Source organism: Macaca fascicularis, chromosome 4 (assembly GCF_037993035.2).
Source record: "Macaca fascicularis isolate 582-1 chromosome 4, T2T-MFA8v1.1".
NCBI lineage: Eukaryota > Metazoa > Chordata > Mammalia > Primates > Cercopithecidae > Macaca > Macaca fascicularis.
The window spans coordinates 59,174,392-59,200,437 of record NC_088378.1 but is presented as its reverse complement, the minus strand read 5'-3'; the positions used below and the strand labels follow the sequence as shown (position 1 = coordinate 59,200,437).

The 26,046-nt window shown below is 44.4% G+C and overlaps 1 protein-coding gene across 19 annotated transcripts in view; it reads right to left on the bottom strand.

The window, feature by feature from the left end:
- Positions 1–26,046, bottom strand: part of MTHFD1L (methylenetetrahydrofolate dehydrogenase (NADP+ dependent) 1 like) — a 232,212-nt gene that overhangs the window by 71,082 nt on the left and 135,084 nt on the right. For all 19 annotated transcript variants that reach the window (XR_012433541.1, XM_005552135.5, XM_005552137.5 and 16 more), the window contains 4 exons: positions 18,667–18,806; positions 14,537–14,578; positions 13,378–13,478; positions 12,632–12,809 (listed from right to left, as the gene is read on the bottom strand). Coding sequence is in view for 18 of the 19 variants with exons in the window: in XM_005552135.5 (XP_005552192.3) it covers positions 12,632–12,809; positions 13,378–13,478; positions 14,537–14,578; positions 18,667–18,806 (461 nt within the window). In the remaining variant the exon portion in view is untranslated. The remainder of the gene's footprint in view (positions 1–12,631; positions 12,810–13,377; positions 13,479–14,536; positions 14,579–18,666; positions 18,807–26,046) is intronic.

Here is a 26,046-nt window from a genome sequence, read left to right as displayed (position 1 = left end):
GAAGAGAATGCACTGTCTAGAACCTGAGCTACAATCCTGCAGCCACGTGCTGAATAAAGTGCTTCAACTCACAGCTCCAAAGCCCATGGCCAAAGTGCCATTTGTAGTCTTGGGACTCCTGCTACAATTTTTGTTTTTCACTCACAAGTACAAATAAGGAAATAAAAATATCTCAGTTAACATATCTTTTGGGTTTAGTGTAAATACTAAAATCTGCTCTGATAAGGTCCTTCCCCTTGCATGCAATCTATTTATATTGTGTTAGCAGGCAAGGAACTTCCTATGGTTAATCTGCTTGATTTGGGGGAGAAGTGTAATCTTTAAAGAAAAAAAAAAAACCAAGCTCAGCCCAAAGGTCTTGATCTGAACTTGATATTCACTGGTGCTTCTCTGTGGTAAATGATAGCTTTTATAAACAAATAGAATGGCCAAACAATTTATGACTGTTCATGTGTTAATTATTGCTGGCTTTCTCTTGGTTCTGTAAATATTGACTAATATATTTACTTGCCACATTGTGCCTTGGAGAGTGGTCTGCATGAAGTAGGATCCCACAGGCATCTGCTAAGTGACCAAATAACCACCTACGGCAAGTCCTTTCAAGATGTCAGGGTGTGGTTCTAGAGCTTCAGGGACTTTGTGTACAAAGAACTTCTGATGGACTGGGGATAATGAGACACAGTAAACAACTATGACAGAAGAGAGTGTGCAGTCAAGACTGTATAAACATACTATTAAAGTCAAGAGGTCACAGGTTGCAAAGGGAGGCATGAAAATCAGCAAAAGCTGACAAGACATTAAAAAAGAGCTGGAATAGTGCATTAAAGAAAGGACAGGAGGCTGGGTGCAGTGACTCATGCCTGTAATCCCAGCACTTTGGTAGGCCGAGGTGGGCGGATCATGAGGTCAAGAGACGGAGACCATCCTGGCCAACATGGTGAAACCCCATCTCTATTGAAAAAAACACAAAAATTAGCTGGGAGTGGTGGCGCGTGCCTGTAGTCCCAGCTACTTGGGAGGGTGAGGCAGGAGAATCGCTTGAACACGGGAGGTGGAGGTTGCAGTGAGCCAAGATCATGCCACTGCACTCCAGCCTGGTGACAGAGCAAGACTCTGTCTCAAAGAAAAAAAAAAAAGATAGGACAGGAAAAATGTCAATAGGCAAAGAAGGGAAAGAAAGGCAGAAGCCAAGGTGAAATGGTGTCAAACACAGGGCTGAGTGGGGACACAGTGAATATTCTGTCTATATTATGCACAGCTGTTTAACATATTAGCTACTTCAAAAGGCTGGTGTCTACACTTGTATCTTTGGTCATTTTTGAACTAACATTATGTTAAATCTTCATATTCACCAAAAAATGTAACCCTCTTCGTACTCTATACTAATTCCTTTCCAAACTTCTTAAACACGTATTTCGGAAACTGAAATACTCTAGAACAGAGCTGTGCACTGCCACTTCCATCACAATGGAAGATGTATCGTGGGTTCACTGGCTTCATGTGGCTATTAAAAGCATTGGAAGTGGGACTGGAGCAATCCAGAAACTGAACTCTCAATCTTAGCCACGTGGGATATTGGGCAGTACGGCTCTAGAAAATAACCGCGACCAATGGTTATACTGGTGGCACAGTCTCTCGCACAGAGCAGGCACAACATAAACACTAGCTGGGTGACTCCACGAAGAAATAGTAGAGGATTTGGTGACCTTCATGCTTTAGTAAATTCATTTTGTAGGTGTGGTGGACCGGGGTCCTAGAAGCTAAGTCACTCAGTCAGACAGTATAGCCTTCTTGGAAAGGCTCTGGAAATGCTCACTAGAATTCTTCAATTAAATTATTGAAGTCCTGCTTTTTAGTGGAATAAAACTGTTCTGTACATTCTAGAAAAGTCGTTACATTTTAAAATAATTTTTTGGTGACAAAAAATGGACAAAAGAAAATGAAATGGAACAAAAGTTTAAAAATGAACTGTTAGAAATAAAGATCCATGAAGGCTTTACACTGTAGTAGGGATGTCTCATCTTACTTAGAGGCCAAATTCTGAAGTCAGCAACCCTGAAAAATCTTTTAGAAGACCCATGAAAACACTATATAATACTCCATTCTCAATACCCTGGCGTCTCTTAATGAGGCCCCGCTGTTGTTGAAGTATTGGAACACACTGCCATTTCTTCAGCCCTGCACCAAATGAAGTCGTTGGCATGCATCGGGGGCCACAGTGAATGAAAAATACATGGTTCTTTTCTTTCACCAAGGCCACAGAGTTGAATTCACATGGGTTAAATCTTCCTACACTGTGATATCAGCAAAGTGTATTCCAAGGCCCGTAAAACATGTGAAGAGAAGGATCAATTAATAAACTCGTACGTTGAATAGACATTTCCGGATACACAGTAATTATTTCCATTTGTATTTTGTATCTTAAATGAAGCATAAATTTTAAATGATCTACAAATACAGTTTGGCAAGCAGCCTTTCCTGTACTTCAAATTAAAGTACAACATGAAGCTGTCGATATTAATTTATACTGACCACACCACACTAGGTGCAAGGGCTTGCATTACCAGCACCACCTGGAGTCCTGGGAGCGGCTCTGCCCTTGCTACTGAGAACAACAGGCCCCTGTATCGCTGACACAAAGCATGTCCTTGGCTGGAAACCAGCACATCTGAGCTACGTGCCGACTTCCACGAGCCTGCTCAGTGGGCATGGAGCCCTGTGGGCTTGCTGGCCCTGAGCAACAGGTTCACTCTGAAGACGCCTACATGTAGAGAATCTCATCCTCCTACAGCAAACCTGGGGTGCGGTGAGGGTAACCGGACTCTGGGAAATGGAAGAAAGGCTCGCCGCTAGAAAAGCTGCATTTCTCCACATGAAATAGTAAGAAATTCACATGGGTAATCTTTTATTACTCTCAAATAGAACAGTGCAGCAATGCCAAAAAACGGAATATATGGGAATAAGTGATTTTAAAGATCGCATCTCACCCAAAAGAGGGGAAAGGGCTGACTGGTTCGAGCACTCTGCTGGACCCAGGAACACTCATGTACAGTGTTTTGTTTTGCTTCCTTTGAGACAGAGTCTTGTTCTGTTGCCCAGGCTCAAAAAAAAAAAAAAAAAAAAAAAAAAAACCAGGCCAGGCACGATGGTGTGCAGTGGCATGTTCTCCGCCCACTGCAACCTCCACATGCCAGGTTCAAGTGATTCTTGGGCCTTAGTCTCCAGAGTAGCTGGAATTACAGGCATGCACCACGATGCCCAGCTCATTTTTGTATTTTTATTACAGATGGGGTTTTGCCACATTGGCCAGGCTGGTCTCCAACTCCTGACTTCAAGTGATCTGCCCACCTCAGCCTCCCAAAGGATTGGGATTACAGGAGGGAGCCATCGTGCCTGGCCTGTTTTTTTTTTTGTTTTTGAGCCTGGCTCCGTTGCTCGGGCCGGAATGCAGTGGGGGTGATCTTGGCTCACTGCAACCTCTGCCTCCCAGGCTCAAGCGATCCTCCCACCTCAGCCTCCTGAGTAGCTGAGACTACGGGGCATGTGCCACTATGCCTGGCTAATTTAAAAAATATTTTTAGTAGAGACAGGATCTGCCATGTCACCCAGGTTAGTCTTGAACTCCTAGATTCAAGCGATCCTCCTACCTTGGCCTCCCTAAATGCTAGGATTACAGGCATGAGCCACCGCCCCTGGCCATGCACAGTGTTCTCATGATGCAGCTGCTCATTCCTCTTCTACAAATCTGACTTAGGAACATCAATGTGTTGTAAGAGCAAAATGAATGAACACAGGTGCAACGCTGGTTCCGTGTTCACGTTCAAGGAGCCCTTGTACTTTACTCAAAACATCGCCCCCCAACCTCCGAGAGACTGGGGAGACTGAAAGCCTGTGCTGTTTGAGTGTTTTTTTTCCCTAAACCCTAAGGTCGTAGTTTTCTCTCTCTCTTAAGTGGTCCATTAGTGTGGAACCTTAATGTTTGTTCCTGTGATCATATTTAATGTTCCTCATGAGCTTGCTTTTAGATGAGAAAGTGGACACTCTCTCCATTGCAATGGTCTCATCTGATCTAAATTTAAGTCAGAAAGCCTGGGGAGGGACGGAGTGAGTGGTAGAAGGCAGCCGGCCAACATGTAGTGTGACTTTGATAGTTCATCATTTTACCTTCTCTCATAATTTCAGATGAAATAATGCATTTCTAGAAACTTCCATCATAGTGACAATCATTTTGCATGCTAGAAGACAGCTTTCAATGACACTACAGGGATTCTTGTGACATGTGCAAGTGTATTAAATACAGGCCACTGTTTTTTTCGCATTGTGTGCTATTTCAACCATTGAGGAAAGAAAGCTGGGGCAGGCTTTGCCAGAATCACACAGGGATGAGTGGGATGCTTTGAGAAGGTGGAGCCCGTGCTCACGACAGGTGCAGATCCCTCGAAACTGTCTCACACAGCTGAACGACGTGCCTGGCAGGCTGGGAGGTGGGTTATATACTGCAGGCCAGCAGACGTTTCATAGAGAATCTAGAAGCCAGTGTTGGAGAAGCATCTAGATTTGAGAGGGATCTAAGTGTTTACAGAAGGTCTGGTCAAGCAGGAGGTATCTGGGGCTGGGTGCCGTGGCTCATGCCTGCAATCCCAGCACTTTGAGAGGCTGAGGCAGGCAGATCACTTGAGGTCAGGAGTTCGAGACCAGCCCAGCCAACATGGTGAGACCCTGCCTCTACTAAAAATACAAAAATTTGCTGGGCATGGTGGCCCACACCTGTAATCCCAGCTACTAAGGAGGCTGAGGCAGGAGAATCGCTTGAAATCGGGAGGTGCAGGTTGCAGCGAGTCGAGATTTCGCCAGTGCACTCCACCCTGGGTGACAGAGCCAGATTCTGCCAAACAAAACAAAACAAAACAAAACAAAAAAACCCCAAACGTAAAGAAAGCAGGAGGTATCTGGAAATTTGGGGTTGGATCATGGAAAGGAGGCCAGGGGAGAAGAGGCTTATGGGAGGCTTGTTGAAGCCGTTCACACTGGACGATCAAAGGCTGTTTAAAGGCAGCTCAATCATAATTAAGAAAGCAGAATATTAAAGATCATGGGGGGAGAAACAGGTTTATGAGTGAGATACATAACTGACTGGAAAATTTAAGGACCAGCTTTCCACAGAACACTCCAAACATTCTAATGCACAACAAGAGGAGAAGAGAGCGCTGAAGAAAGGGCTATGGGCTCAGGCTGAGATGGGAGGGAGAGCCAGAGGAGGTCAAAGGCCCTGAGGGGGAGACAGCTTTTCCAGGGACAAGGACAACCAAAAGAAGGGACAGCCTTTCAACCTAGAGTGTGTTTCTTCCTTCTAATTACTGTGAAATGTAAAAGCCAACAGAGATGTGCATCAATACCTTTTAAGTTTTAAGATCCTATTAATTAAACCCTATATGTACAATGTGAATGTACTTAATGCCACAGACTATACATGTAAAAATGATTACCGGGGAAATTGTATGTTATACATATTTTTACCACAATGGAAGATTCCCCCACTGTATATCCATAGATATGCATTTTTTAAATGTTTATTTCAATGTGGAGGCTCGGGTTGCAAATGCTCCAAGTCCATGTAAAGGATAGCTCTCACACCCCACCAACAACTGGTGTAGGTTCCAGCTGGCATTTTCAAAACGTAGAAAATAATTTCTTAAGAACCAACCAGAAAAACAGTAACAACAAACATCCTGCCTTAAAAAAGACCAGCAGAGGAGGAAACACCCCGGGCCATCTGGGCAGGGAGAGTGTGAAGTTCAGAAGTCAGCAGAGCTGGCTGCGGCTCCAGCCTGTCTTCGTGGTGTGTTTTGGTCTTCCTTCATCCAGCCCCCACTGGGATCAAGAGAATGGCTCCACGCAAGGAACAGGAAAGACCTTTTAATAAAAACAAACACTATCCTGTCTTGCTGTCAAGGCTATACCTCAAAATGTTTGCAAGGCTACAGGAAGGATACAGGGATGATTTTCAACCTTAACTCCTCATTTAACAAACAATATTCAGACTGAAGGTCAAGCTGACTTCTCGGGGTCATACCTCCTTCTATGCAAAAATGACTGACGTTTTATGGTATCACTAAGGGCTCCCAATTCTCATGGAGAAAGAAAAATGCCAATGCCTTGGTTTAGTTTAGTAGTGCTTTAGGAGACTTGGCTTCTAATTCCTGGTTTTAACTCAGTGCAAAATAAACCAATCTTGAAGTTTGACAAAATTACCTTGAGTTACAGGAGAATTGTTGAAGGTGAATTCAGGAGGCCCACTCTCTTTCGAAAGCGAACATGACAGGAGGAAGAGCTAGCACTGACTGACTGCTTTCCCCCCCCGCCCTTTTTTCTTTTTTTGAGATGGGGTCTCGCTCTGCCAACCAGGCTGGAGTGCAGTGGCGCGATCTCGGCTCACTGCAAGCTCCGCCTCCCGGGTTCACGCCGTTCTCCCTGCCTCAGCCTCCCAGGCAGCTGGGACTACAGGCGCCGCCACCATGCCCGGCTAATTTTTTGTATCTTTAGCACAGATGGGGTTTCACCGTGTTAATCAGGATGGTCTCGATCTCCTGATGTGGTGATCCACCCGCCTCGGCCTCCCAAAGTGCTAGGATTACAGGCGTGAGCCACCATGCCTGGCCTTTTTTTTTCTTTTTGAGACAGAGTCTAACTCTGTTGCCCAAGCTGGAGTGCAGTGGTGTGATCTCAGCTCACTGCAACCTCCACCTCCCAGGTTCAAGCGATTCTCCTGCCTCAGCCTCCCGAGTAGCTGGGACTACAGGCACGTAATACCACACCTGTCTAGTTTTTATATTTTTAGTAGAGATGGGGTTTCACCATGTTTCCCGGGCTGGTCTTGAACTCCTGGCCTCAGGTGATCCACCCACCCAGCCTTCATTGCCTGCTTTCTATGTTCCAGCATTCTACTCTGGGGCATTTCATTTGGGTCTCACAGCAACTTGGTGAAGTTGGTGTCACTGTCAGACACCATTGTACAAATGAGGATGCTGAGGCTGGAGAGATTAGTCAGTTTCCCCAAAATGCGTCCATAGTAGGAGGCCTCCTCAAGGTTTAAACTGAATTTACATGATCCCAAAGCTTTAGCCTGTTAGCTCTATGTAATATGTTCCTTCTCCTATCAAGTATCCATTTCTTATGGACAAGTCCATCACCTTCCCATCTATAATGCAGAGTTGAGCCCACACAGCAGATGGAATGTGCAGAGGCAAGCCTGGAAGAATGTATGGAAGAGGGATTTCTTTTTTTTTTTTTTTTTTGAGACGGAGTCTCGTTCTGTCGCCCAGGCTGGAGTGCAGTGGCTGGATCTCAGCTCACTGCAAGCTCCGCCTCCCGGGTTTACGCCATTCTCCTGCCTCAGCCTCCCGAGTAGCTGGGACTACAGGCGCCCGCCACCTCGCCCGGCTAGTTTTTGTATTTTTTTTAGTAGAGACGGGGTTTCACCGTGTTAGCCAGGATGGTCTCGATCTCCTGACCTCGTGATCCACCCGTCTCGGCCTCCCAAAGTGCTGGGATTACAGGCTTGAGCCAGGAGGAGGGATTTCTTAGCTAATAAAGTGCGCATGTAGATTAGTGTTTCTTTCAGTCATCATATTTCCCTGCGTCCCTGCAGACATGGAGATATTCTATTAGTGAACGATAAAGATATAATTGTCAAAAGTCACATTAGAAGAGGAAAATTCAAAGAGAAGATGATTTTGAGGTGGACTTTTAACAGTTCTTAAAAGGGATTGCAATCACCCTCAAGGGTCGAGAGGAAATGAGCCACTGTAATTCAAGTTTAAACACATTCATTTTCACACAATAAAACTTCTTCTGAGCAATTAGTCTACTACACCTCATTCCATATTTTTCAATCTTTATTCTAAATTATTCATTGCTGCCTCCACCCGGTACCATAATTAAAAGTTGCCTACTCTTGAGTGAGAAGTTACTCTGGCAAAAAGAGATGCCAAATTGTTCTCTAGACGGCAGTTGCTGCTGAAGTCAGTTTTCTAAAAAGTTCAGCAGAGACTTCCAAGTCAGAAGTGCAGCCTGTTTCTCCCTTTACCTGTAAGCTCGCCATCAGGAAGTCCAGCACGCTGCTGTCTGGCTGCACAGCGCCTCTGAGAGCCAGGTGTCCCACTCTCTCCAGCGGAACCACTCTAGTGGGGTTCTGAGACAATTTCTACTTCACACTCAAATGCAGTCATGCCCTGGACTCTAGCACTATTTTCCATTACCCTAAATCATCTCCGGTGTTTTCCTTCCACACGACTGGGGTGGAGAAAGAACAGCCCACAAGATGCCATCAGTCTTGTACTGAATACATTCTTGGGGATATAAAGTCTGGGGAGACACCAAGGGGCACACACAAACCCAGTTTGCTTTGAGAAGCAAAGGTGGGAGAGTGCCATATGCAAAGCACTTACAGCTTCTTTCTCCTGTAGAGCAATGCCACACCTTTCTCACTGCCCAGCACCCAAGGGTTGGTTGTGAGGGTGTGGGGCTGTGGGGGAGGTAAGAAAGGGCTTCCAGAAAACCATTACTTAGTTACTAAAGTTTTACCAGCACCAACCAATGCAAGAAATCAGGGAGAAAGAAGGCTTGAGCTCCATTACTGACTGCACCATTGAATTCAGATTTTTACATGGTGACAAGACCGTAAATGGTCTTAGAGGATCTAAATCTTGCCAGTGTGAGGAACATAGCTAACAGGCAGACAGTACAAAGAGAGCCAGCAGCAGCAGCAGCTCTTTTCATGAACCGTCATGCTGCAGTAGGCTGGGAGGCTGATTATCTAACAAATAATTATGCAGCTCAAATCGAATTTCTGTTACAAGAAGAGCGAGAAGTGTGTTGGCAAAGGAGGCAGGGATACTGGCCTTGAGGTCACCTATCAAATAGAGGACTTTAGACCACATTATTATTAAACATTTTCCTCCTTTCAGAGGAGAGCTGACATTTTAGCAGCATTATCTCCATGAAGAATGGGAATGCAGAAAAAAAAAAATAATAATTGAAATATCAGTGGAAAGGAAAAGGGTTCATCTTAGGGTTAGTGCATGTCTGAGACAGCGTAACTCAGAAGCATTTCTCCTGATTACTGACCTCTTTTTCACCTGGGCTGTTTTCCTTGAAAAGAGCCACACTTCATGAAATCATTCATGAAAATAACTGCTTTTGCTACGTAGAGTTGGGTGGTTCACGATCAGATGGCAAGATGGTCTGAGGCACACTCAACAGCAGGATCTGGGGGTGACTCTCCCTACAGTGGTTTATGTAGAAAGGCCCTGGCATGTGCCAAGGGTTGTAGGCACCCTGGCGAGCCTTACTCAGGACCAAGGAACAAGAACCCAGGGTCTCCTTGGCCACCCGCCATCTGAGTTGGCTTCAATGCCTGACTTGCCCACAGCAGGGCTACATCTATTTTGCGCTGAACGCCTCTAGGTCTGAGAACTCAAACTTCCCACTGGAACATTTTTCTTTTCACTCATCCAAAATCTTCTCTCTCAATTGATCTCTACCACCTATGTAGTCCAGAATATTCTAGTTCCTCATTCACAAAATGGCCTCATAAAAATGGAAAACCTTTTCTGAGCTAGTCTCCAATTCATTTCCTGTGTCCTTCCTTCCATGAACACTGACTGCGTGCTGGTGACGATGTCCCCTGTGTGGCATGGAGTCTATGCCTGTGCCCATCACTGTCACCCTTCCTCTTCAGGAGGGTCACTCAGTCACTGTCCCCTTTAACTATGTCTCCCCCCAGACCTCCAATACACACACACTTTTGAGCACAGTACTTAGCTCTGAAGAACAGAGCAGGATGATGACCTCAACCATCTGGACATTCTTTCTCCCAGCTCTTCCTCTTCCTAGCTATGGGACACTGAGCAGTTGACTTAGTTTCTTTGTGCTTTAGTTTTCTTGTATGTAAAATGGGAAGATATCACCAGTTCTCACCTAAGAGGGATGTTAGGACCACAGAGGTGAACATGTGCAAAGCGCCCATATACCTGCACACAAACAACTCCTTAAAAGCAGGAGCTGGGGTAATATTAAATATTGATACATCAGCCCCACGCTCTCACCACTGTGACTCCAGGCTTATCAACAACGCTGCTAAGCTCTTGCTTCACTGATTTCTTCTTCAACTTATGCTACTGATTTATGCCACCGAACAGGAAAGAAGAGTGACACACCAATGGAATATGTGAGGGATGAAAGAACAGGAGAAGCAGCAACCAGCTTGAAGCCTGGGTGCCCCACAATCACGCACTACCCCTGAAGACAAATCCATCAGCCAGAACCGGAGCCACAAAATTCAGAATGGAGATGTCAGAGGGCTGCAAAGACAGACTATCTGAGGAGGAGAGTAAGCCCTGGGAAGCTCAGGTCTGACTGAACCATCAACATGTGCTTAAAAATATCCTGGAGGACCCAGCAGTCCCACTTCTGGGAATACATTTCCAATTGAATCGAAAACACGGTATTGAAGGGATATTTGTACATATGCCATAAACACGCATGCCCATACAGCATTACTTACAATAGCTGAGAGGGGGAGCAAGTGTCCATCCACAGATGGATAAAGAAACAAAATGTGGGATATCCAAAGAATGGGAGTATATTCAGCCCGAAAAAGAAAGGAAATCCTGGCCGGGAGTGGTGGCTCACACCTGTAATCCCAGCACTGTGGGAGGCTGAGGCAGGTGGATCACGAGGTCAGGAGTTCGAGACCAGCCTGACCAACAGGGTGAAACCCTGTCTCTGCTAAAAATACAAAAATTAGCCAGGCGTGGTGGTGCATGCCTGTAATCCCAACTACTCGGGAGGCTGAGGCAGGAGAATCGCTTGAACCCCAGAGCAGAAGGTTGCGATGAGCTGAGATGGTGCCATTGCACTCCAGCCTGGGCAACAAAAGCGAAACTCCATCTCAAAAAAAAAAAAAAGGAAATTCTGACACGCTACAACATGCAGGCACATTATGCTAAGTGAAATAAGCCAGCCACAGTATGATGCTACTTACATGAGGTCCCTAGAGTTGTTACATTCATAGAAACGAAGGAGAATGGTGGCTGGCAGGGGCTGTGGGGAGGGGCATGGGGAGTTGTTCAGTGGGTACAGTTTCAGTTTTGCAAGATGAAAAGCATTCTGGAGACTGGCTGCACAACAATGTGAATGTACTTACCACTACTGATGTGCACTTAAAAATGGTTAAGATGGGCTGGGTGCGGTGGCTCATGCCTGTAATCCCAGCACTCTGGGAGGCTGAGGCAGGCGGACTGCTGGAGCTCAGGAGTTCGAGACCAGCCTGGCCAACATGGTGAAACCCTAGCTCTACTAAAATAAAAAAGAAATTAGCCAGGCATGGCGGCGTGTGCCTGTATTCCCAGCTACTCAGGAGGCTGAGGCAGGAGAATTGCTTGAACCCGGGAGGCGGTGGTTGCAGTGAGCCGAGATCGCGCCACTGCATTCCAGCCTGGGCAACAGAGCAAAGTTCTATCTCCCAAAAAAAAAAAAAAAAAAAAGGCTAAGATAGTAAATTTTGTTATATATATTTTACCACAATGAAAAAATATATATACATATATATATATGTATATATACACATACATACACTAGATTATAGTTCAATAAAACCACAAGAGAAAAGAACCATAAAAGGAATGAACAAGCAGAGGCCAGGTGTGGTGGCTCACGACTGTAATCCCAACACTTTGGGAGGCCGAGGCAGGTGAACCATGAGGTCAGGAGTTCGAGACCAGCCTGTCCTAGATGGTGAAACCCCATCTCTACTAAAAATACAAAAAATTAGCTGGGCATGGTGGTAGGTGCCTGTAATCCCAGCTACTCAGGAGGTTGAGGCAGAGAATTGCTTGAACCTGGGAGGCAGAGGTTGCAGTGAGCCAAGATTGCGCCACTGTACTCCAGCCTGAGCAACAGAGTAAGACTCTGTATCAAAAAAAAAAAAAAAAAAGAGAAATGAACAAGGAAAATACCTCCCATGGTTTCCCAAGCCTGGCGAAATTGCTCTTGTTCCTGTGCAACTCCTGAAGGTGTCAGCTGTCAAATCCTGTTCACTAAAGTACCTCTTCACTTAGGCCTGTGATTTGGGAGTCTTCAAAAGCACAGGCTTTGGGATAAGGAGCTAGGGTCTGCACTTGGAAATGTGACTTTGTGGCTTAAACTCTTCTACCTTCTTGTTTGTTTGTTTGAGACAGGGTCTCACTCTGTCGCCCAGGCTGGAGTGCAGTGGTGTGATCTCAATCTTGGCTCACTGCAGCCTCCACCTCCTGGGTTCAAGCAATTCTCCTACCTCAGCCTCCCGAGTAGCTGGGACTATAGGCGTATGCCACCATGCCCCCCTAATTTTTGTATTTTTAGTAGAGATGGGGTTTCTCTATGTTGGCCAGGCTGATCTCACACTCCTGACCTCAAGTGATCTGCCTGCCCTAGCCTCCCAAAGTGCTGGGATTACAGGCGTGAGCCACTGCACCCAGCCTACACTCTTCTATCTTTAGTTTGCTTATCTGCAGGGTTGTGGCGATAACTGAATGGGACAATCCATGCTAAGGTATAAGAAATGTGAGCCATTGTTTTTACTAGATCTTACCTGAACATCATACAGGAACTGGAATCGGCTTCTTTTACTCGCAGCCTCTCTCACAGCCCGAGCCAAGTCCACCGACCCCTTTCCACCAACCGACCAGTGATAGCAGGGGACTGCATCAAAGGCACCAGCCCGCTTTGCAAGCTCACACACCAAGTCAATCTCAGCGCGGGTGTCGGTCCTGGTGAAGAAAATGTTTGTGGTTTTGCATCTGTATCCATTTAGCGATGTTTTGAAAGAAAGACTAACCATTTATACAGAACTTCGCTCCCTAACACTGAATACATTTTAAACATCAAAAGTGGTCACATCGTGTTTAAATAAATCAGACTTAAAGGAAAGCATGGAAAAAAAAATCCTCTCCAAAGTGACTCAAATATTTCAAGTTGTTAAGGGCGTTATCAAGAAAATTCCATAACATATCCCTTTGCTCACTCACAGTTTGTTTCAGACAAAAATGCTGGGTAGAATTACAAAAAAAAAAAAAAAAAAAAAAAAAAAAGCCAAGGAGATACTAACTCACTATATATAAATTTCACTTCCTTAATAACATTGTGAGAACACATTTGCTAAAATGAAACCAAACCAAATAAACAAACAGAAAGAACTGGGTATTTCTGTATACTTTTAGATGAAGCAATTCTAAATTCTAAAAAATTTTAGAAAGACCAAATACCCCAAGACACAAATATCGTTCACAGGGTGGCCTAGTGATAATGCCCACATTTAAAGGAGGAGGCCGGACTTACTTGAAGACATTCAGAGCCACCACAACGGGAACCCCAAAGAGCTGAGCGATCTGAATTTGCTTTTGGAGGTTACAGCAGCCATCTGCCACCAGCTGGATGTTCTGTAAAAAAGAAAAAAGCAAAACCCAGACCCCTGTGTGTTGCCTCCCACCAAACCTGCCAAGCTAAACTGGCAGCACCTCTCTGGCAGGATTTGTGACATCTTTTTCATTTTTTCCTCCAAGAAAGATGGCTGCAAGAATAAGGAGGTTCGTCTGCAAAAAAATTTCTAAAATGATTCTGGGTCCAATGGCATATGTGTGGGTCTGAAGCCTGGCAGCTCATACTGCTGCGGACAGGCTGCAGGGTCTACGCAACGTGCCCATGCTCTGCAGGTTGGGGCCTGACAGGCATAAGGCCCCAGGTGGGTGAGGAGCTCTATCCAGGTATTCCTGGCTCAGATCCCTGGCGCCACCTGTAGGAGCTACGAGGTACTGCTGCCAGTAAATCAAAGTCTATTTACAGGAAAGTGTAAGCCACTCCTGTAAGTCATAAAGCCAACTGTATATAGACCTTCCATGACAAAAGAATACAGAAGTGTAAACTTCATATTTGTTTCTGACCTGGAGACCTTGAGTTCCTGCTCTGATGGCTGTCCTGGGGGTAGACAATAGTAGACAAAGCCTATATCCATCTTTTCTTGATATTTAAGAGTTAATTGAATGAATTTTATCCTTTCACCCCACCCATTTCCTCTTGGATTCTTAGAACAGCACTTTTCTTTTATTTTTTTTGAGACAAGAGTCTTGCTCTGTCGTCCAGGCTGGAGTACAGTGGTGCGATCGCAGCTCACTGCAACCTCTGCCTCCCAGGTTCAAGCAATTCTCTTGCTGGGACTACAGGCGTGAGCTACCATGCCCGGCTAATTTTTGTATTTTTAGTAGAGATGAGGTTTTGCCATGTTGGCCATGGGTTTTGCCTGGCTGGTCTTGAACTCCTGGCCTCATGTGATCTGGCCGCCTTGGCCTCCCCAAATGCTGAAATTACAGGTGTGAGTCGCTACGCCAGCCAGAACAGCACTTTTCTAAGGGATCACTGAAGGATGGCTCATTCACTGAAAGCCAACGAGTCACCGGATTTGAGAGATTCTTCACATAAGTGTCTAAACAGCTCCTCTTACCTCCTCTGTATATTCTTTCTTAAGAGGAACACCAGCGGTTACCTGAAATAAGGAGAGAAAACGTGAAGAATAATCCTATAAAAATGCTTACACAACTGATCTGAAAGAAAGAACACCACAATCACATTCAGTTTTTAGAAAGGTACCCCTACATTTTGTCCTTTTAAAACAGTAGCTGGTGGCACTGGCTGAACCTAAACTCTTGTGGGAAGCTTTTCGAAAACACTGATCCCTGGGCTCCACCCAGACCAATGAAAGCAGAAGTTCTGGGAGGGAAACCTGGCATCCGTAACGTTTAAAATCTCCCTGGATGATTCTAATTTGAGCCAATGGAACAGTATGAAACTTCGCAAACATTGGTTCAAATTAGAACATAAAACTAATGATATGTTTAATACCTGATTTATACAGAGTACATCACCATTTGAAATCATTTTACGGTAACTGCCACAAAGCTCTGTTGTCCAGGCTGGAGGGCAGTGCATGATCACAGCTCACTGCAGTCTCAAACTCCAGGGCTCCAGTGATCCTCCTGCCTCAGCCTCCCCAGTAGCTAGGAATATAGGTGTATACCACCACACCCAGATAAATTTTTATTATTTTGTAGAGACAAGGTCTCGCTATGTTCCCCAGGCTGGTCTCAAACTCTTGGGCTCAAATGGTCCTCCCACCTTGGCCTCCCAAAGTACTGGCATTACAGGTGTGATCCACTGTGCCCGGCCTGGTGGTTAATCTTATGTGTCAACTTTGCTGGGCCAGAGGGTGCCCAGTATTTGTTCAAATATTATTTTGGGTGTTTCTGTGATGGTGTCTATGATGAAATGAACATGGAAATCAGCAGCCTTTGAGTAAGCAGGTTGCCCTACATAATGTGGCTTGGTCTGAGCTGATCAGTCAAAGGCCTTTTTGAGTATAACAGAAAGACCGGCCTCCCCTGAGTGCGGGAGAATTTGCCAGCAGACTGCTGCCTGCACACCGCACTAGCACCCCTGGCTCTCCGGGGTCTTCAGCTTGCCAGCCCACAGTGCAGGGTTTGGACTTGCCAGCTTCTGTAATCATGTGACCCAATTCCTTAGAATAAATATCTTTCTCTCTCTATACACACATCCTATTGATTCTATGTGTGAAGAACCCTGATTCATACAATGGTTAGTTTAAAGAACGAATTGTGAAAGAATCTGTGGATCCCAAAGCATAGCAGAATATTAGCTGTTGGATTGCACAGGGAATGGCCGAGCACTTTGGGGGACAGGATGTGAGTTTAAAATGACTGAGGCTAAAATGGGCAAATTCAAGGGCCACAAGGTTTTCCACTGTACAAATTATGGAAAAAAACCAAGCTGAATAAACATAAGAGGCAGCCATGGTTATTTGTGTAATGATCAAAAGGAAGTCGATCCCAGCACAGTATCTGTAGCAAAAAAGAAAAAGAAAAAAAGAAAACAGAAGTAGAAATGAATAATCATGGCTCGAAAATACAGAGCTATTCAATAAGAAGGAAAGACACCGAGATGAGCACTATGGAATAGAGGATTAAGAGGATGAAAGTTCATTTATCTTGCCGTTATTGAAAACACTCCCTACATACAGACTATGCCAGACACTTGGAACATACCAGTTAATAAGACACAGTCCCTAAACTCAAGGAATTGAGAATTACATAGGGAGACACAGAGCAAGGCATTCATGAAACAATATGAGGCAGAAGGTACTACCGGAGCCCAGGAGAGGGATGCTTAGCTTCACCTGCTTTTTGTTTGTTTGTTTGTTTGTTTGTTGTTGTTGTTGAGACAGAGTTTCGCTCTTGTCACCCAGGCTGGAGTGCAATGGTGCGATCTGAGATCACTGCAGCCTCCACCTCCCGAGTTCAAGCGATTCTCTCGCCTCAGCCTCCCAAGTAGTGGGGATGATAGCTGCCCGCCACCACTGGTCTCGAACTCCTCAGGTGATCCACCTGCCTCAGCCTCCCAAAGTGCTGGGACTACAGGCGTGAGCCACCGCATCCGACTGGTTCCCGCCTTTTCTTATCCTCCAACCATAGCTGTGCCTACTAACCCTATTCCTTGTTACCACGATCACTGGCTGAGAACCATGACATTAAGCAGGAGTGGAAGAGACACAAAGGATTAATGTGGCACAAAAGTGCAACCGCTGAAAAACAGAGCACATATGTTAAGATGAATGAAATAGGATTGTAAAGCATGTAGAGAATTTTTACAGCACAGAGACCAGAGTCTGGAAAACTATGGGACTGGCGTCGGGAGACCCGGACTGCAGATCTGATCAGTCCCTGAAATAGATGTGAGATATCACACAAGCCACTGGGTCTCTCTGTGCCTCAGAGATTTTCTCTTTATAAAGACTGAATGAGATCAGACAATCTCTAAGCCCTTTCCATAATTTTCAGGGTGGCAGGGCAGGGAGGGAGAATTCCAAATGCATCCTACATGGGCAGAAGTAGTTTTTGGAAACAGAAGTTGTTATGCAGACTCAATGTCTAAAATCCAGGAAGGACTGTAGCAACAAGGAGTTTTGAGTAAAGTCAGAATTCTTTATGATTTACTACTTTTAATCTGTATTATATCATTCTTGCATTTGAAATGATGATGAGCCGGGCACGGTGGCTCACGCCTGTAATCCCAGCACTTTGGGAGGCCGAGGCGGGTGGATCACGAGGTCAGGAGATTGAGACCATCCTGGCTAACACGGTGAAACCCCATCTCTACTGAAAATGCAAAACATTAGCCGGGCGTGGTGGTGCGCGCCTGTAGTCCTAGCTACTCAGAGGCTGAGGCAGGAGAATGGCATGAACCTGGGAGGCGGAGCTTGCAGTGAGCTGAGATCGCGCCACTGCACTCAAGCCTAGGTGACAGAACGAGGCTCCGCCTCAAAAAAAAAAAAAAAAGAAATGATGATGAAGCTTTAGGCAAAAATGAAATGAAGTGCTTAAGTGTCGGGTACTAGGAGTGGATTTGGATTTAGAACACTTCTGCCCTTCATTAACATCCAGCTCTGCATGGTGGACATAGTAGATTTAGATCTGAAGTGCTCGGCACTCTGCTGGCCTGCTGACATTGTCCACATTCCCTAAGCCTATCAAACCTCAGCTTCCTTATCTGTAAAATGGTATAAAAATAAATCCACTTCTCCCAGGACAAAGAATTGCTTTATAGCGTTTCATGATGGCAAACCCGCTTCTTGTTTTGACTATGTAATAATCACTGAATAGATGACTTCTGTCACATACACAGTACAGTATGCCAATTAAGAAATCAGATTTGGCAGTTCGTCTCATATGTGAATATTATAATGACAGAGAAATTTTATTTTATTTTATTTCAAAATGACTAATCAGTATAAAATGTCTTATTCTACACTTTGAAATTCCTAAAAATGAAACAAACGAACCACAAACAAACAAACAAAAAAACAAACCCCCAAAATCTACGCACAGGTTTTCTGCAGAAAGGAATATATTTCCTTTATAATGTCTGTAATTGCTATATATATTAGGATAGGTAAATATCAAAAGCCTTTAAAGAAGTTAAAATCGAATTTGTGTTTTCCAAGCAAAGCTCTCTTAGAAACAATCCAGTATTATAACACAGTTACGAGAAGAAATCATAATAAACAGAAAGAGAAGGAAAATAGTTTTAGATGAAATCTGATGAGTTACAGCATCAGTGAACCGAAAAACTATCTGTACAAACAATGAAAAATCTCAGTCATCAAAGAACTCACTCTAATCCTCATGTTCTTCGTTCAGGGACAAGAGCCTCTAGCCGCCCATTACCATATGGTTATACAATCTTGGCCTGAGTATCAGATGTGAGGCTTAAGATTAAAAAGTGGTTGCATTATGCTCCTTTCCAAAATGTTGTTTAGGAAAGAACTGTGGGTGTTACTGTTTACTCGAACTTACTAAACTCAAAGTGCCCTATGGTGGCGTTGGAAAAAAAAAAAAGAGTTTTTAGATGTCCACAAAGGAGGTCTACAGGAAAAAAAAAGTTTTAGAAAAAAATACTCTAGAAAACTATAGTCATTAAACAGGCAGGAATTTTTTAAATGCTCAATTCTGTTTTAACATATTGCAATTTCTTTGGTATTAGGAAGGCGGTGTGGGCACTTACACTTGGCCCGCCTCCATGCATCTTCAGAGCTCGCACCGTTGCCACCAACACAACCACGTTGGGCACCAAGCCGGAAGCTCGGCACTTGATGTTGAAGAATTTCTCCATTCCGATGTCAGCACCAAAGCCAGCTTCGGTCACTGTGGAGAAGCAAGTGGAATATGCGCTATTATCTTCTAAAAACAAAAGTAGGTTTTGGCAAACACCACTATGATTCGAGCTCAAAGGACAGCTGACATTCCTTTTGTTTACCAACACAAAGGTGAACTGATTTCCCCACTGTCATAGAAAGGTTCTTCATTCTCTGCCCTAAAGAGACTGCGCCCTTCTCCGCTTGACGCCACCAGGCCTGAGGGATTCCTTGTGGTGACCAGGTCAAGACTTTTCTTCCAATATCAAAGCTCACAGCAAAGCTTTTTTTTTTTTTTTTTGAGACGGAGTCTTGCCCTGTCGCCCAGGCTGGAGTACAGTACAGTGGCGTGATCTCGGTTCACTGCAACCTTTTCCTCCCAGGTACAAGTAATTCTCCTGCCTCAGCCTCCTGAGTAGCTGGGGCTACAGGTGTGTGCCACCACACCCGGCTAATTTTTTTCTTTTATTTTTAGTAGATATGGGGTTTCACCATGTTGGCCAGGCTGGTCTCAAACTCTTGACCCTTGTGATCCACCCGCCTCCCTCCCAAAGTGCTGGGATTACAGGTGTTGAGCCAAGGCGCCCGGCCAGTGAAGCTTTTCTTCATACAGATGGGGATTTTTAACTTTGTAATCAGGTTCCAAATTGTATCAAAGGGTAATGAGAGTATGATTACAATAGAAGATCCTTTCTTACTCTTTTATTTTATTTTATTTTTTTTGAGTTGGAATTTCGCTCTTGTCCCCCAGGCTGGAGAGCAATGGCGGGATCTTGGCTCACTGCAACCTCCGCCTCCCGGGTTCAAGCGATTCTGCCTCAGCCTCCCAAGTAGCTGGGATTACAGGAACCCACCACCACGCCTGGCTAATTTTTTTTTGTATTGTTAGTAGAGACAGGTTTTCACCATGTTGGCCAGGCTTGTCTCAAACTCCTGACCTCAGGTGATCCGCCCACCTCGGCCTCCCAAAGTGCTGGGATCGCGTCCAGCCCTTTCTTACTCTTTATATTAAGAATAATTTATTTTAGTGCCACCCAGTCATTTCTGTTAACTGACAAATTTCAAGTTCGTTGAAGAGCATAAGGATACTGATGATCAATCTGGATACAAGACAGCAGCTTTATTAGAGAAACACCAGAAAACACTCATTTCTAGTCTCCACCCCCTCAGTTGCTAGAAAAGGTCACAGCTGCCTTTCGAGAAAGAGAGGCCCTGGGTCAGCAGCATCTTCTTCACACACAGAGAGCTCTAGGGCCTTGCTACTCAGTGTGTGGTTCATGATTAACAGCATCAGCGGTTCCTGAGAGCCTCTAAGAAACGTGGGATCTTGGGCTCCGCATAAAGTTTACAGAATCAGAATCGCATTGTTACAAGATGCCCAGGGGAGATGAATGTCCATGAAAATCTGGGAAGCAAACCACTCTAGGAAGGGAATACTACTGATTTAAGAAGAAGTAAATGTTTATGAAATACATACTTACACGCTGATAGTACGAACAGTACACAGATAGGAATTGGGAGAAAAATTGACTAAGATATCAGAAACATTTAACATGATCAGTTTCCTTGCTGTGCTACAAACTTTCAAAATTTTACAATTATAAGTGGCATCTTATAATTCTGTAAAGTTGCTGTAGCAAGATTTATAAAATTGTTCCCCCGGTTTCGGAACATTTGGGTTGTTTCCAATATAAACGATGCTGTACTGAAAATATCTGTGCCCATGTACTTTAATCTCTTTCAAATTATGTTCTTGGAATAACTTCCCAAGGGTAAAGTAATAGGGTCAGAGGATATAAAATTTTTTATGACCATTGATATGCTTTTGACAAATTTTAAAAATTACATTTAAAATGTTCAATTTGGGTAAATATAGCTACAAGCCATTTATCCTTTATTATGTGTTACTTGAACAAACTACGTGGCAGAACAATTTCGAGAAATAAAAGACATTCTTTTTTATATAGTATTTGGAACAAGTCTTGTAATTTTATTAGTAGTGGTCAAAATCAGAGAAAATCACTTACAGTAACAATCCTTACCTCAGTGGTACCCCCTGGTAATGCATTTGTTAACTTTAGCATGTTGGTGGCATCATGGACCCCAAAAGAGGGATAATCCAGGTGACTTTTGTCAGAAGTCATCACTGAGTGGGCTCCTGGAGGTGGAAGGCTGGACAATAAGGCCCCAACGTGGGGCTGTCCTGCAGGTTAGCACACAGATGGGACCTTGGATCCCTCCCAGCTGTGCAACCTTGGCAAGTTCCTTGTTGGAAGGATTAAGTGAGATGGCACAGGTACATTACTGTGTCACTGGGGTTTTTCTTGGTGCATACTGAGAACTCACAAAAATAGTTCACATCATTGTAACCGAAAGGGTAATTCTCCCACTTGCTAAAAACCGTATTGAATTCCTAAGCATTTGTGGGAATTCCTGCTACATTGAGGCATTTTTCTCACAGGTAGATGCTCACTCTTAGGGTCACTACCCTGAAGCCCTGCAGGGAAGCGGGAGAGAGAACATTTGTTATTCAGTTAGAGAGAGCTGGAGGACAGCACACTGGGAGGGGCAGAGTTTGCCTGGGAGGTTCGGAGAAACGGGGTGATGGAGTCAGGCTCTGAGGATCAAGTAGGATTTTTCCAAGCAGAGAAATGCAGAGTTGGGTATCGCAGGCAGAGGGCAAGAGGAGGAAGGAGAGGGAGGAAAGAAGACAGTCACAGGTAAAGGACAGAGCCAGGGAGGGAATGGTCAAGATGACGGGAAATTATCCGTCATGACCGTGGAAGTCATTATTTCACCAGCAAGACTGGTTCACTGGCCTGATCAGTACTGGGGAGTGGGACTGAAGTAACAAAATGTTATGCATTTTTTTCAATGCCATGGTATTTTGAAAAACTGTTTAACGTCACCCTACAGTTGGAGGTAGGTTGTTGCGTACATTTTACATAATGGGGGCTGATCAAGTGATCTCTAAGTTCTTTCCAACTGGATGCATACTTATGTGTTAATCTACCCTGTTAGACTGCAAGCTCCATGATGACACGGACCATGTGTCTGAGACATTAACACGGCAAGACACATAGAAGGCCCTGAAGGAAAGTCATCATCTATCTCCAAACCAAATAAAAAGAGAGTAGCAGAAAAGCACATCTAAAAACACTTGGACACAAATATATTAATGAAAAGTTTCATTTGTAACCATTGAATGCCCTTGAAAAATTGCAAGCTCAAATTCCCTTCAAAAACCTACCTCCTCCCCACTTCGGTGTGCCTGTGTAGTCACCATGTTCTCCTATCTTCACTGGTTCCTGCTTCCCTAAAGTGCCTTAATATGAAAGTCAAGGCCGCCCTCATGTAAAGTTCCTTCCCCGACCTTCATCTTCCTCCACACTCCCTGCCTCAGACCTCATGCCTCTGAAATATCAAGCTTCCAGCACAGCCCACAAATGCTATGTTACTTGTCGTCACCTCCAGACCTCTTTTCCCATGTGGAACATTCTTCTCTCCCCTCTCTGCCTCTTTAACCCGCTGTCCAAGACTCAGCTTGGATGTGCCATTTCCTGGAAGCTTGTCCTGATGCTTTCAGGCAAAGTTGACTACTCCTCCCGCCCGTCCCATCCTCCCAGTCCTGTGGTGTGCTCCCTCGCAGGGCCCTCATCTGTCACCACATGCAGCATCCTAAGTACACTGATGTGCCGTCTCCCATGTGGAGGATGGGACCATGCCTTATTCATCTTGTAGCTCCACTTCCTTAACACAGTACCTGGCACAAGCAAGTCAATGAAAAAACAGGATAAGACTTCGGAGCCAGTAATGATGTCAAAGCCACACATCAATGGAAATAGACACATAAAATAGAATTACATAAAAGTACAAATATGTTCTTAGTCCTCCTTATACTTTCCTTTTTTTCTTATAATACTAAAATGGTTTTACTAAAAGGCACAAATGTCATATCTGACAAAGACGTGACCATCTAAAACATCTACACAGGCTAGCTAAGCTTAATTTCATATTTTTATTTATTTATTCACTTATTTTTGAAACAGAGTTTCACTCTTGTCGCCCAGGCTGGAGTGCAACGGCACGATCACAGCTCACTGCAACCTCTGCCTCCTGGGTTCAAGTGATTCTCCTACCTCAGCCTCCCAAGTAGCTGGGATCACAGGCACCTGCCATCATGCCCGGCTAATTTTTGTAGAGACAGGGTTTCACTATGTTTTATTTTTAAAAAGAGACAAATTGGAAACAAAAAAGTAGTAATAAAGAGAACTCCAGCTAGGGGATGAAAATAACATGCAGAAGTAAAGGTTCGAGGACTCTGGCTTCCAAATGCAAAGGAAATAGACAAAGAACGGGAAGAAAATAGAAGAAAGTGCCAAATTCTTCCACTTTGAAAACTGTCCTGAAATGCTGCATGTAATCACTTTTATGTTGTTTGTATTCAAATATCAGGCTGCCAAGGAAAGAGAACATGGATAAGGTATGCTGATGTGTAATCAGTAATTGTGAAAGTAAAAACTACTTTCATAAGGTGCCACCAATCACTACGAACTTGGACACGGTGGAGTGCTGTGTTTCTGTGCCTTAGGGGGCCTTGACAGGAAGACCCACCTTGTGAGAAGGGGACAAACCACTCTTGGTGGAAGGTTCCATTTCCTAGGTACTTCTTCAGAACTGCCAACATATATAACCTATAGGTTAAGTTTTCTTAGTGACTTGAAATAAACAATTTATTCCCTTATCATATTTGCAGTTCTTAACGAAGCTTAAAAGAGATACAGGCCAAATAATTATTTAATGTTAAATTCAACATAGACTTGCTCTTAAGTCATGAAGCAAGCCCACACAGTAGGATTTAGCTTTGCTGAAAGGCACATCATGTAGACTTCTGAAAGCTGCATATTTAATAAGGCTTGCAATAAAATGTTTGCACAAGCCGTAAGAATTATTTGTCTTGGCAATCTCTTTCCCTTTTGTTACAGCTATTCAACTTACAATATGAATGAAAACAGGAAATGCTGACTAATGCTCTTATTGTGCAAGCACAGAAGTTACTAGATAGTGATTCGTATAGCATGGCTTGATTCAAACTTAAACCCATAATCAGCTGAGAAAGGAAGGGTCAGTGGGTATGAGTTGGGAGGGGACTGACAATTTGGATAAATACTGGAGCAACCTGCACAGGAAACAGAGCTCTGGGTTCAGACGGACAGTCAAAACCAGTTCTGGAAAGCCAGGCAGCTGCCTTTCCATGATCATCCAAGGTGCACCCAGAGTCGTACTGTAAGAACGAAGCAGAAACAATGACAATGGCAGAAATGAAAACACCAGAACAACAGAACACTCCTGGCAGGCAAATGTGGTATCCATGAAATCCTTCAGGGAGGGAGAGACGATTTCTACATCTTAAGTTATTCTGTATGTCCCCAACTTACTGCACACATTAAAGAAAGCTGCAGCGATAATTAGGACTTGGATTTTTTTGTTCCTTTTTGAGATGGAGTCTCATTCTGTTGCCCAGGCTGGAGTGCAGTGGTGCGATCTTGGCTCACTGCAACCTCCGCCTCCCACGTTCAAGTGATTCTTCTGCCTCAGCCTCCCAAGTAACTGGGATTACAGGAGCATGCCACCATGGCCCACTAATTTTTGTATTTTTAGTAGAGACAGGGTTTCACCATGTTGGCCAGGCTGGTCTTGAACTCCTGACCTCAAATGATCTGCCTGCCTCAGCCTCCCAAAGTGCTGGGATTACAGGCGTGAGTCCTGGCCAGGACTCAGATTTTTAAAGTAATCACTAATCTCTCTCTCTCTCCTTTTTTTTTTTTTTTAAAAAGGCATTAACATCCTCACTTCACTAGAAGGCCTTTTAAAATATGGGTTCATAAAACCCTACAGCTACATGGGAACTGTATGGACAGTGTACTCCAACTGCCTCCTGTGCACCAGGCCAGTTCCTTTCAGGAGATAATGACACAAAGCCCAGTGTGGGGTCCCCGGTCCCTCTGATGCCCAGCCCAGAGTTCTGTCTGCTACATACGGCGTTCCGCTCAAAAACATGATTAAACACGCACATCACATAATTCAAGAACAACCTTTCTTTCTTCTCATTCAATAATTACTGAACCCCTACGATTGTGCCTAGTGTTTACACACAATCATCTGTGTGCCAATGTCTTAATTTAGTGGAGAAACAGCCGCAGGCACATTTTTAACATGACAAAGATGGGAAAGATTAATTCATCACCCAGCGAAGAAGAATGTCTTTCTGACCTTCCCCCCCAAACCCCGTTTTCTTTTAATGATAGGGAGTTTCGCTCTTTTTGCCTAGGCTGGAATGCAATGGTGCGATCCTGGCTCACTGCAACCTCTGCCCTCCAGGTTCAAGTGATTCTCTTGCCTCAGCTTCCCGAGTAGCTGGGACTACAGGCGCCCGCCACCATGCCCGGCTAATTTTTGTATTTTTAGTAGAGTCGGGGTTTCACTATGTTGGTCAGGCTGGTGTCGAACTTCTGACCTCAGGTGATCCGCCCGCCTTGGCCTCCCAAAGTGTTAGGATTATAGGCGTGAGCCACGGCACCCGGCCGACTTTTTCGTTTTCAATGTGTTTTTTTTTTTTTTTTTGAATTGTTTGGTACTTTCAAAATTGTGTTTATTTACCTGTATCCAGGTAAATTTGAATTCAATTCTATGCCACATTGATTTTTGGATGTTCTCATGCTTTAGTGCATTCACAGAACCCATTTCTGCAGAATCACAAATCCTAAGTACAGTTCAGTCCTTCTCCACCGGAGGCGATTCTGCCTATTCCACTCCCCACCTGGACACTTAGCAAGGTCTGGAGGCATTTTTGATTGTTGTAAATGGCATCTAGGACAGCTGGGATTCCCCTACCACCCCCCAACAAGGAATAATCCACCCACAGTCTCTATAGCACTGAGGCGCAGACAGCTTGCTGTGGCTCACGCAGGACAAAGGAGCTTGGCGCTTCCTAGATGCCTCCTCTGAGAATATTACAAACGCACTACATGCTAGGCAGAAAGATTGTGCAAGATCATTATGCTAATCGTTGTAACCCTATGCACTATAAGATCCTGGAATATGAATTATCGCAGTAAAAATTCCATCCAGCGTGGTTGGGATGTGCTGAATCAACAGTGTGGTCACTACAACCCAGCACTCTCTGGAGAAGAAAAACAGTGATGAGGTGACGGCTGAACTAGCTTCACAGGGAAGAAGGGAAGGTCAAT